General features: G+C 33.4%; 1 protein-coding gene across 3 annotated transcripts in view; it reads right to left on the minus strand.

Moving 5' to 3' along the window:
- Window positions 1-339: 339 nt before the first annotated feature.
- Window positions 340-13586, minus strand: part of ZBTB44 (zinc finger and BTB domain containing 44) — a 71760-nt gene continuing 58513 nt past the window's right edge. For 2 of the 3 annotated variants that reach the window (XM_058687328.1, XM_058687326.1), the window contains 4 exons: window positions 13157-13241; window positions 11328-11491; window positions 9725-10025; window positions 340-7640 (listed from right to left, as the gene is read on the minus strand). In XM_058687328.1, the coding sequence (XP_058543311.1) occupies window positions 7358-7640; window positions 9725-10025; window positions 11328-11343 (600 nt within the window). In that variant the 5' untranslated portion in view covers window positions 11344-11491; window positions 13157-13241 and the 3' untranslated portion in view covers window positions 340-7357. The remainder of the gene's footprint in view (window positions 7641-9724; window positions 10026-11327; window positions 11492-13156; window positions 13242-13586) is intronic. The other variant, XM_058687327.1, reaches the window with a different exon arrangement.

Consider the following 13586-nt stretch of genomic DNA (forward strand, 5'->3'; position numbering starts at 1 on the left):
AACTTCAGAAAGATTCAGGGAAACTTCTAAAGATGCAACCCACCCCTCAGGAAGTAGCTTTGCACAAGATCCTGAACCTAGTTCAATAGCTCCAGGAATTGATGACTTTCTCTAGCCTCCTTTAGATCTCTTTCAATCTTAAGGGATGGTATTTGTGGAATCTGTGCCCCTTCAACTCTTCTTCCTCACCCAGGAAGCTGGTGTGTGCCTTCTAATTTAAGATTCTCTGGTCCGTGCATACTCAGCAGATGACTTTTCTCATCTAACGTTGCTCAACCAACACCACCAACTCTTCCTTCCAGCCAACAATAAATAACAACAGCAGGAAGTTTTACTCCATAAAGCATTAATAAGATATTTTAATGAGAAAAAAATCTTAGTCTTATGTTTCTATTCAAAGACACTCAAAACTAATTTTTCCCTGCCCATCCCTTCTAAACTGCAACTTTATTTGTGACCATGTAATAAAGGCCAGTTTAAAGATTTTTTTAAAAAGTTTAAACCTTTTTTAAAAAGATTAAACAACCAGGCTAGCAAAAAGGTACTCAATACATACTTTCCTTATATCAAACAAGCTAATATTTCAGTACAATGTAACTATACAGAATATATACAATACACATATGTTCACAAAGCAAACACTATAGGCTCAGAACAGATTTGAAAAAACATGATATTCACATTGATTACAATAACTCTAAAAATGATTGTAACGTTGAAACGGCACTTAGTTTACAAAAAAGTCACAAAAATATATATATATATATATATGTATATATGAAGTCACCAAGAACTATGGTTCCTGTAAAATACTAATAGCCAGATACTAGTATATAAAATGTGAAGTTCTGACATTGTATACATTTTTAGGAAATAAAACAAAATCCAAAACCATTTTTGTTATTGTTGAAAGTCAAACATGCCAAGAAGTTATTAGCTATGGCCACTGTCACCAAGTACAGCCATATTTAAATGAGATGACAAGTGGATACAAAGCTGGTGAACTGGGGACTGGCACAGTTAAGAGAGTTGTACTGGTTCTAGGAGAGGGCTGAAGACATAAAAACACCCATCTACATAATTCACATTTCTGCCCCAGCATTACCCTCCCCCAAGGGTTTCACAAAATGCCAGTGCCCAAAAGGAATCAACGCTGCAAGGTAAAAAAGTTTCCCCCAGGCTTCTTTGATGTTGGCCTATAGGAAAATATTAAGCATGCATCGGCTAAACAAAGCAGTCAGTCACCCAACTGGAAAACTGTGGTGCAGCTTCCTCCCAGGCTGGTTGTACTAGAAAGTACTCCAGTTTTTAAACAGAGCCAGATTTATATGTTAGCTCTGTAAAACACTGAGCAACTGTAGCAGCAAGTATGAAATTACAGAAACAAAACCACAATTTTATTTAAAAATTCATTTCTGTGACATCAAAACAATTTTTTCCTTCTTATCTGTCACCTGTAACCAGACATCAATTTCTTCTATCACTGAAGTATGGTCAATTTCAATCTGACTTTCTCATTATGCTGCTGTGGAAAAAGACAAGTCCTAATCTTGGAAAATTTTAATTTACTCTTGAGAATACAGGAATTTGAAAGTAAAAAAAAAAAGTCTGTTCTAAAAGTATCTCACAAATATATATATTTAAATATTAAAATAGGCTACCTAGGATTTTTATAAAATGGCTTTTGAAAAGATAGTAGAGGCACAAAGAAGCCATAAACTATCTTCCAATTGGACATAAGGTGCCACAAGGGTGCCATACAAAGAGGCAGGCAATCTCTATCTGATGCAACAGGAGGCACCAGGAACAACAGAAATATCAAACATATTATTGGGACTTGGATCAAAACCAAATTTTACTCTATTGAGGGCTTTTTTTTTTTTTTAATATTTTGAAATATATGCATTAGAAGCCATCACTTTGTATAAGGAAGAAAATGAACAAAGATTATGATCTTACACCTTCCAAATACCTGGTGGCATTCATTTTAGGCACCTGAAAGATGAAAAGCAGTGCAACTTTCAATAATTTAATGGACTACTCTCAGTATGAGAGACTTTACATAGCATCTATCAACTTGAAAATTAAATTGATAACTGAAGGAAAACAAAGCTCTTAGAAAAAACACACTTACAAGGTAATCATAGAAAAGGTTCTCTCTAGAAAGCAGAGGTTTCTAGGAACTGCACAAAAGGTTTTACCACCTTTAAATGAACACAGCTTCCACTAATGCCAACGGAATCAATGTATGTTAAGGGGAGATGGCCAGCTCCTCTTCAAGTAGGGAAGATTTATCCTTCCTTAGAAGGTGATGTACTTTGGTAACCTGAACATTCAATTACAGGATGATTTTTTTAGCTTAACTGGATTATGAAATCTGGATATAGTTAGACCAGCATTTGGGAAAACAAGGATAATTTCATAAAAGTCATGACACTAGCCCCTCAAACCATCAAGCAGCAATTTTATCAATAAACCATCACAATTGAGCCCAAGGCTTTAAGTTTAATCAGCAAACTTAGTCAATTTAAAGAGAAAGGCAATAATCAAAGAATTAGATTTTATAAACCAGGCACTTCAAACTGAAATTAAAAATTTTAAAGTTAAAACAATTTTAAAAAAAAAAAATTGTTTTCAATCAATGGTCTCCACTTTTAAATTCTTTGTAAACTATTATGTGCACAGGTACCCTGGTATTAGCTGTAGCTTGCCTGGGCCCTGCACAGAGGAGGCTCTCTTCAAGTAGCACAAGCACTTTGAGGTGATTCTGTATTTTGGATACTGCCAAACTGAGACTCCAATAACATTGCCTGACATTTCTGCAGAGACTACTTGTAAAGACACAGAATTGTTTTTTCTCATCACAAAAATAGAATCACTACAATGTAGTGGAAATATCTAACTGTATTAGTTGAGTATGAAAAAAAAAAGTACAACTGTGATGTCACTAAGAGTCTACATCCCATAATCTGATATAAGCTTACTTCCTCCCATTAATAAATTTCAACATATTTATAATCTAAAAACAAAATATCCACAGAGTGTCTGTTCCTTAGTTGAACCTGGAAACTGGTTCAATTCCACTTTACTGTTTAATCTGAACCATTATTGCTTTTGGCAAACTCATCTTGCTGAGGACTTCCTAGATAAAAAATACCCTCTATCACCACATTCTGTCAAGGAAAAGGACACTAAAAGATAAAAGTGGGCATAAGCAAAATAAAAAATAAATTTAAATTTTGACCATTTTAGCTTAAAGCTAAAGGAGTATGCTTAGCTATAAATATTCCTCATAGATGTGTATATACTATAATAGAACTCTCCTTAATTTTGTTCCACTGCTTCAGAAAACAAAATCTAGTTTCTAATACATTCTTCTCTGTTACTTTTAAAATCTGAATATATTATAAATAAAGTATCTTATGTCAATAACTTATAGTGAAAATCACACTTATTACCTTTTAACAACTTTGGGTCGCTTCCAAACACAAACTTTACTAGCACCCGCCCACACCCCCCAGTTAATATTATATCTAGAAAACTATTCTCCCTCATTTGGATGTATATTTCAGAGTTATAACTTCACATTTTGCAGATGAGTGACAATAGAGTAAATGCCACATCAAAGTTTCTTGTTCTCTTCTTCATCAATTCATCAAATCTCAAACTCCTTTCTGTTACGGTATTACAATTTAGGACTGTTCATTCCTCAAGTAATAACAATGATTCCCTCCATGTGGTAAAGTACAGAATTGACATTACCTTACACAATAATGTATTTTTCACGGACTACAAAGTTGAGAGACTAAAACTGATCTGAGAATCTTCAAACTAAAAGTCACTAAATAAGATAACTGGCTTCTATTTAGATGGAGTACAAGAATAAAATAATGAGAGAGCAAACAAAAGACTGAAAGAGTTAATACAGCTTCCGAAGGCTCCCAGGGAATCATTTATACACTAGGAGTCTGGCTCAGTAGTTAGAATATAACAATGATACTACACTAGACATGCTGACTAGTCCATTCCGTTTGATAAACTATTTTAACAAAATGCAAGTTTTTCTGTTTGCTTTTGAAACCAAAGAGCATGTGTCATAACACGGAACCAAATTACTTAAGCCGGAATGGTTTATATGCTGAAATGTTAATACATAAAACTGAATGAGGTTATTTAAACATTTTAGTACACTTTGTCTCACTGAAATCAAGAACTTAAAAAAAAAAACAACTGGCAATATAATTAAATATGCAACTAATTATGTGAAATAAAAATTAAGATTACTTGAAATTCAAATTAAGAAAAATTCATTTAAATATATTTATGGATGATAATCTCCATCTGTTTCTGTTTATAAAAACCTTTAAAAAACCCAATATTAATCTCTTTTTCGAGAATTATTACAAGCATTCTCATGCTAGATGTTTCCATTGTTAGAATGCACCCCTAAAAATGGAAAGAATGACTGCAGGAGATTGAACACCCAGTTTCATAGAAAGCATCTTTGCTCATTTCTAAAGTGTATCATACCTATTTGGTAGCATAAAAATGGAAAATAAATGCTTTTCTTGTATAAAATTCTTGGTTTTAAAAAGGCAATTTATCCTGCATCCTAAAATTTAAGCCCTTTAAATATCACAAAGTTACCCTCTTGGGCCTTATGAAAGACAGCTATACTTAAGTATTCTAAACTGGAATTTTTGTTTAGTTATACTGGTAATTTCTAATGGATGGGATAATGGAACTGGCTTTCATCTCTTTGCAATGTTTTCCATATATTCTGGTAAAATTATCCATTCAATTATCCCTCTCTCAGATGAATTTTAAATAAACCTAAATAACACTATATACAATTACCCCTTGCAGCTTAGTTTAAGCTAAAAATCCTTAAATTGTGTATCAAGCAAAATGGAGAGCCTCAATGAAAGAGAAAAAAGGCCTTTGTTTATATCATTTTATGTTAAATACTAATTAATTAGTTACCTGTATTGCTAAGATTTGGGGTACAGACAATAAACCAAGTATACATTTTCATAGTATATTCAAGTTTTTCATAAAACTTGGAAATCTGTGCAATTTGTAATTACCAATGAAAATCTAGTTTCCATTTGGGAAAGAATAGCCAGTGGTGGTAATCCTACATTCTGAGAACACAGAATACTTCAGAGCTGCCAAAATTGTGGGCTTTCTTAACACAGAGTTCTCAGGATAGGTAGGGGATATGCTAAAACACTTTCAATCATACAAATCCCCGAACAATTCTTACATGTTTATTTTCTTTAACCCTTACTTCTTTTTTTTTTTTTTCCTTTACTTAGTTATAAAAAATAACTCTTAGAACTGAAGGCAACAATGATTCCTGGTCATTAATTTTACCTATTCTTTGTTTTGCCCATATAAAGATTCTAAAATTAACTCCGAGGTTTATCCATTGGCTGGCATAACATTTTTCAAGAGTATGTATGACGTTAAAAATAAAAATTCGTAACTTTTCCAGCTGAGACACAGCAGTACTGCTACTAGTATTACAGTCTGTTGCAAAAAGTAAATTCAATCTTGTTAGTAAAGAAGCATAAATGATGGAAGCCCAGTATAACCTGTGTATGTTGATCTTCCTGTAGGTAATATACCTATGTTTGGGAGCAGAGGGCGGGGAAACAGGTTCAAGACTGAGATAAGCAGTTGGAAACAAGTTAAAACTTGACAGAATTTGGAAAAAGAATGTTACCTGAAAAAAATCTTCAATGAGTTTACTTTCCTTTCCTTTACATTTGTGGGAGGAAAATCAATCACAGAATTAGCCAATTAAAAAAAAAAGAAACAATAAAATCACTATAACTTAAAAAATTAATTTTATTATTAAGGTCTAGCACCCAAACAAAATTCAGATCTTGTGTTTTGAATAAGAAACTATTTAGTTTCTTTTTCTAATTTAATCAGGTGTTTTCATAATTATTAACCTGTGGGTATATACATAGAAAAAAGGTTATTCAAAAGTTCATTGTTCATGGACTCATGAATATTTAGGATCAAGGTCAGTGATGCTTTAATGGCACCAGATGCAAAGTATACTCCAGTCCAGAGTATGATATAAATTTCGACTATAAATCAGGAAGTTTCATTTTTTTTAGCAGCAAAAGAGGTGATATTAATTTAAGGTTTTTAAGTTTTCCTTTAGTCTTAGTTTTTTCCCCTAGATTTATGAGTCCTAGTTGATCAATTTAAAGCCTTTTCTCATCTGTTACATTATTGCTTACATTGTGTAAAAACTAAAGTAATCCTTTTAATAAACTTGTCAAAGTCTAAAAATATTTTCAAACAAAAACAATGTATCAGCGACACAGGGAACTTTGTAAACAATCTTAGTTGGGTTAAGAACATAGCCTTAACAGAGAATTCTTTTATTTTGTCCAAATCAGCACAATAAAAACATCCTCAACAATACATAAACCTATATATAAAATATAGAATATCTCCAATATTTTTCCTTTATATAATATCATGCCAGTATATGCAAGAGGGAGTACTGTTCATGGGGCAAGAGGGGAAAATGATTTAGGCAATGACCTAATTAGCCAGGCATTAACATTCAAAGACCAGGTAAACAACAATTTTAGTCAGAAAAGCAGTATTAAGAGTTCCTATGAAGTTGGGATTTATGTACTTCATTTTCCACTCCTGGTCATTTCATGCACAGCCCGGCTATTCTCAATCATGGTTCTCTGCCTTCTTTCACAGAAGAAAGACTATGTGGAGTGGTACTAAAGAAGTTCAGGGAATGCCTATCCCTACACCAAATTTCACCATGAAAAATAATAGAAATGACAAAGCTTAAAAAAAAAAAAAAAAAAAGAATACATTGGATTTCAGAAGTATTTACCCTAATAATTTTTAAGAAAGCTTACCGTAAATATTTCCTAAACCAACAGGCTTTACAAAATATTGTACAATGTCCTGTGTATAGGAGTAAACATCTATTCAGGCTGTCAAATTCTGTTCAGTAATTTGTTTCCGGTGTACCCTTTCATCTCAGAAGGTCAACAATCATCTGAATTCTTCTTTACCTAATGATCTCATTAGCCTGCTTTTAACAATGGAAGAAACTGATACAGGCTTGAAGTCAACTGGTTCTCCTTAAGTCTCATAGTTTCAATTATGTTTCAACATCATGTTGTTGTGAACTTACAGAAGCAATCTCTCAGTCATGAAAAATAAAACATCAGTTGTGGGGCTTACAAAGTAAAAAGGGAAATTCTTTCCCAAACCCTTTTTTGTTTAAAAAATTAAATTAAATTTAAATGTACAAGACCAAGCACAGGCACTTTCCAAAAACCAAAAATGAAGCCAAACCATGAAATTACTCAATGGTTATAGAAGACAGCTCTGATTTGGGGGGGTCATCTCTGGTTGCCTCGGCACAAGCACTGGTCTTTGGCTGCTCTGGCATTTCTTCCTCTTTTTCTGCCAGCCCACCAAGAGACCCCAAGGGGAAAGTGCTTTCACAATTCTGGGTCGAGGAGACCTGTGAAATTACAGGCATTTGAACAGAGGAGTTGCTTTCAAAACTGTGTTCTCCAAGATCATATTGAACAAGGGTCTCTTCTTGCTCCTGGTTTAAGTAGTCCGGTACTAGGAAATCACTAGATAAGAGGCAAAGGATGAAAGAGGGAGTTAATTTTCAAACCAGTAATAAATTAGCCACAATAAAAAGACCTGATTTGTAAAACAAGATTGGGATTTTTCATTTCTCTAGTTCTTGACTAATTATAACTCAGGATATTCAAATTTCTAAACTTTCCTAAATATGAACCCAAGCCACCATCAGAACCAAAGTATATGAACTCTACTATCAATAGATAGGATTAATTATCACCTTCATTGTCACTTTAGACCCCTAAGCAGCCTTTCTTGTTCTATGTAGAAGAGTTTCTGTATACAGATACAATTAGCATGCTCACTTAAGCAAGTATCATTTGAATAATTTATGCTTTTCTTGGATTATATGCTAATTAAGAGGTATATAAACCTAACTTTTTATTACTTCCTGGATATAAGTTAGTTAAGAAACTAAGTCCTTATGCATAAATGACATTATACATAATGTACTATATAGAGAAATATAAAGAATAATTTATGTGTATTCTGCTATTAGATTTAGTATATGAAAACAATAAATTCCATTTGAAGTAGGATTTGAAAATGAATGCCATGAGATCAGTTATATATTAGTCCTAAGAAAGTATTTATTAATACTGAAAATATTTAATATTATATTGATAGGATTAAATATTTAATTATTAAATATGGAGAGTAAAATATACCAAAATTTTAACAACAGTGGATATTAATCCTGAGTGGTGAGATCAGAAAGTATTTTAATTTCTTATATTTTATACTTTCATACATTTACTAAGTTTTCTACTGTAACATTTTTTGTAGTTAAAACAAACATAAAATATCTCTTAGATGCTTTAATTAAATCTTTATTGCTGGACTTAAAAAGTTCATTCTACTAGGAATGTTAATAACTGATACATTTAAGAAGGTGGTTTTATAATCTGTCCAGTATTAATAAAAAAATTAAAATATGTTCATTTGCAAAACAATTTAAAATGTCCTATGTTTTATTTTTTAAGAAGTCTTCAGGTGTTAGACAGGAAGAACAGAGGACAGAAAGTTCTGTACAGGGAAGATACAGGCAATAGAAGTGGTTAACTATGACACTATCTTAGTTCTGGACAAACAATGTTTGATATGATATGTGTAATTTAGGTTTCGTGAGATGACAACCAGACACTCAGACATGAGTAAACAACATGAATGTCAGGTCTGAAGAGGAAAAAAATCTGCAGGAATAGTTTGGAATTTATTGAAAAATAAGATTTAAGAAGTAAAGATGGTTTAAAATTTAAGTTTAGGAAGATTTCATTTTATAAAAAATTAAGGATTCCTACAGATGTACATTTTTGATAAAGTATTAAAAAAAGACAACAGAATTTTATATTTAGAGACCTCTGAAATGACCTTTAAAGCTTACATTTTATCGGTCTTTATGCTTCAGGCTTCTTCATTTGTAAAGAGACATGTTCAGTCATAATACTAGTTAGTGGTAGAGTCAGAACTAAAACCTGACTTCCTCAGATACTCTATAAATCAGAAAGGAATTCTATCATAAATTATTAATGAAAAGCATGAGCTTTAAATTGAAAGAAAAAGGAAATTTAATTGAAAATAATCATATCCATTATAGTTGCTGTTGAAGTTCTTTTCTTTATTGGTAAATATATATCCCTTTATATAGAATTAAAAAAAAGAGAGAAGTGGTCAAAAGTTTTGACATCCGAAGAGTCTGAATTAATCCAATACCACTAAGAATCATCTAACACGGTAAATTTTCCAATAAGGTCTATATTACTTTAAGCTTAATTATTGAAAATACAAAAAACTAAAACCCAAGAAACAAAAAAGACAAAGCAAGAGGTAAGTAGTCTACTTCTGCAGGGAAAAATTTCCAATACCAACTAGAAAAATATTTATAATTGTATATACCTAGAAGATCCAGCAAAATTGTATCAGATCAGGAGATGAGAGTATGGACAGTGGAAATTTAAAAGGAACGTGACTGAGTAGCCAGCAACCTGATAAGCATAGCAGGCCGCCCTGACAGCAGGGAAAGAGAGTTTAGTAAGCGGTTTTCCTGGCTCGTTTTTGTTGTGCGCCTCACCTGCTCTGGAAGTAGTTTGCTAGCTCTGACGCTTCATGGTTCAGACTCCTCAGGTGCACGATTAAATTTCCAGAGTTGGTGAACATGGCGCCACATGTTTTGCACTCGTAAATCCGAGGCTTGCGGATAATGTGCCGGGAAACCCTCATGTGGTGTTTATATTCCCCGAAGGAAGTGAAAGTGGCACTACATATCTGGCACCGGAAACAGCGTTTACCTTCATGCTTTAGGCGATGCATCTTTAGCGAGTAAGCCCTGGTGAACTTTTTCCCACAGCGGTCACACTGAAATGGTTTAATTCCTACAAAATAAGGCAGAACAAAGTATTATCTAAAAACAAAGTAAAGTGAAAGGTCACAAACCTCACAAATTTCTGAGCTACAATTTTGTAGCAATAGGTAATTTAAAAAGGCAAAAATCACCAGCAAAAATGGATTCCAATTCAACATCTCAGAAAAGGTACAGAACATTTGAAAAGTCACTAGGGCTTTAAAAAAAAAAAAAAAAAAAGGCATTAGAAGGAGAGGTGAACTAGTTTATACTCAAGTTGATTTCTGAAAATTCTTCTAAATCATCTATTTTAGACTTCAAAACATAACCACAATATTTAAACAGAATCAAATCCCCATAAAACATCATTTCATTAAAGTAGTAAAGTTTATATTGAAAAGATGTGAAAATGTACCTACTCTTCATTACCTGAGAAATGAGAAGAAACATCTCTGAACATACTAATGTTAGAACTATCATTTGGTGAATTGGATTTATGGGCATATTATGTAAAGTGATAGAAAAAATATGTAGAAACTAATATGTGAATTATGAAGTATATTAATTATCTCTTCAATTATCATAGTTTTAGCAAAAAAAAAATTAAAAACCTTCAAAATACAATCTGTTGACTTAAGTCATAGGGAACTGATATTAGCTCAGGGACTATTAGACCTATCTACAGAAGAGGAAAGCAAGATGACAACACAGCTGAAAACAGGAGCAAAGATTTCCTATACTCATCAGAGGTGTACCCACAAAAATTCTGTTGCCTTTTTGTGATCACTGAACTTAAATTTCAAATGTTTTACATGTAATTTATTTAAAATCTTTTATCCTAAAAAATGCTGCAAAGCTGATTAGTCAGGGCACAGAGAAATTTAGGATAGCAGAATTAAAATTAAATTTTAAATAATTAAATGTAAATTTCTAAAAACACTTTTTATTTGGAAATAATTCCATTCATAAAGAGTAGTTACAAGAATAGTACAAAGAACAGCAATAAATACCCTTTTAATTCCATTTGCTCTACCATCCGTACCTGTGCTTCTCTATCACACACATACACACACACCTAATATACCCAGTGCCTTTCATTTATGTCTGCACATATACCCCACCAAGTTTTAATCTGAATACTTATGCCTGTGGCAAATGTATTAAACAAATAACTTTCTGACACTGTACCATTTTACCAACACACTTAGGCTTATCTGATTTCTCAGAGACATATTTTTTAAACTCAAAAACATCTGTTTTCTATTTTTAACTGAGATTCCAAATGTAATGTTTCAAGTACTCATTTATGCAACAGTAGGGAAGACGACATTACCTGAGTGGATGAGCATGTGCTGTTTTAGGTTCTGAATACGGGTGAATCGTACCCCACAAGTTGGACACTGAAAAGGTCTATCTGGACCGTTTGGACTTGGTCGTTCCGTACTGCTGGTAGAAGGAGCTATGTAGAGTTGGTAGGGATACTGAACATTTTCCAATCTAAAAAAAGACCAAAGGAGGGAGGAAGATTCTGATTTTTAAGTTGAATAAACATTCCTGTACAACTTTAATGAACAAAAGAAAAAAATGACTTTTTGAGAGTTTAACTGTTAAAAGTTCCATTTATAGCAATATGAAAAACAATGCTGAATTGTCCAGAATGTCCAACATCCTAAGGACATACTATCACAGAATGTATCATAAATGGTTTTACCTTAGAAATTCTTAATCTCTTTAATCTTTTCCTTCCTACTACTGCTTTAATTTAGGGCCTCATCAACACAAGGTTGAATTAATAACTCCCTCTCTTTAGCCCCCAACCCCTCCAATACATCCTTCTGTTTCACAGTGATCTCTCTGATTAAATCAACACCCATTTTAAAATCCTGCAATGGCTGTTACCTTCAGAATAAAGTCTGAACACCTCTGCAAGGCATACAAACCTCCTCATGTTCTGGGTTGTGTACTTTTCCAGCCTCATTTCTTCTCATATTCCCCAAACATACCATATACCAAGCAGTTCCTAATAGTTCTCTCTCAATGCTGTCCTTTTGTTCATTTAACTGATGATGATGCTCTTTAGAGATGGGTATGACTGGATAAGCGAGGTTTAGAAGGGGAGTTAGAGGTCTTGGCCATGTTAAGTCTGAAATGCCCTTATATATCTATGTGGAGATAGATACGAAGCAGAGAGGGACAACTCTAAGATAATGACCTGGGATTTATGGGCAAAGAGACGAGGATTTGGCAAACTTTTTCTGTAGTAGGGTAAACAGTAAATATTTTTCACTTTGCACACCACATGATCTCTGTTTCAACTACTCAACTCTGCTATCCAGACAATACGTAAACAAATGAGCACGGCTATATTGGAACACCTGATTTACAAATAAAGGTGGTAAATTGGAATTGGCCCACAGTTCACAGTTCACCAACCCTTAGATACTATTTAAAATACTACTTGGGGTGCCTGGGTGACTCGGTTGGGTGTCCAACTTCGGCTCAGGTCATGATCTCATGGTTTGTGGGTTTGAGCCCCGTGTCAGGCTCTGTACTGACAACTCAAGAGCCTGGAGCCTGCTTTGGATTCTGTGTCTGATGCTCTGTCTGCCCCTCCCCCACTTGTGCTCTGTCTCTCAAAAAAAATAAACGTAAAAAAAAATTTAAAAAACTACTTAAAAGTGATCATTATTTAGATAGATACTAGATATAAATACTATTTAAAAATGATGGGCCTGAGCAGTTTTAAAATGCCGAATAAACCTTGTATAGGTGGTCTACTTTATGACGTAATAATGCTACCTCTTTACTCTGAAAGAGAAAATGAGGTACCCAATAAACTACTTATGTAATTCCAAGTTAAAATGTTTGAATTTACAGTTGCAAGTACATCCCCCCCCCCTTTTAAAGTTTATTTTATTTTTGAGAGACAGAGAGAGAAAGAGAGAGACCAAGAAAGAGCATGTGCAAGGGGGTGGGGGAGGTGGAGAGGGAGGGAGAGAATCCCAAGCAGGTTCCATGCTCAACATGGAGGCAGACTTGGAGCTTGATCCCATGACTGTGAGGTCATGACCTCAGCTTATATGACACTTAACCAACTGAGCCAACCAGGTGCCTCGCAAGTACACCCCTTTATAGAAAATGACAGACTATGTTGGTACTAACCGATCATCATCATCTGCATGAGCATTAGTGCTAGAAGTGTTTTGAAGCGTAGGTAACCCTTCAGTGACACCTTCATCTACCGAACCTGTGAATAAAAGGGAAAAAAAAGGGATAGCAGTCAATACTTTGGTATATATAAGCCAAGCTATTAACTGCAATCTGTATCTCCAAGCCCATAAAACAAAGAATATAAAGAAATCTTTAAAAAGAAACTGTATGTAAGACAACAGTCTTATATTACTATTTAAATTCCTTTAGGAGTGTTTCTTTGATAGAAATTTCAGAAACAAGCAGACAAATTCAAATGTAAACAAAAATTCACATAAAATTAAATAATCTTATAACAATCATTTAAGGAAGTACTATTTTTATTTTTGAAAACTTTATTGTGACATAGGACTTATTGTACATAGAAATTTTATGTAGAATT

Source organism: Neofelis nebulosa, chromosome 10 (assembly GCF_028018385.1).
Source record: "Neofelis nebulosa isolate mNeoNeb1 chromosome 10, mNeoNeb1.pri, whole genome shotgun sequence".
NCBI classification, from domain to species: domain Eukaryota; kingdom Metazoa; phylum Chordata; class Mammalia; order Carnivora; family Felidae; genus Neofelis; species Neofelis nebulosa.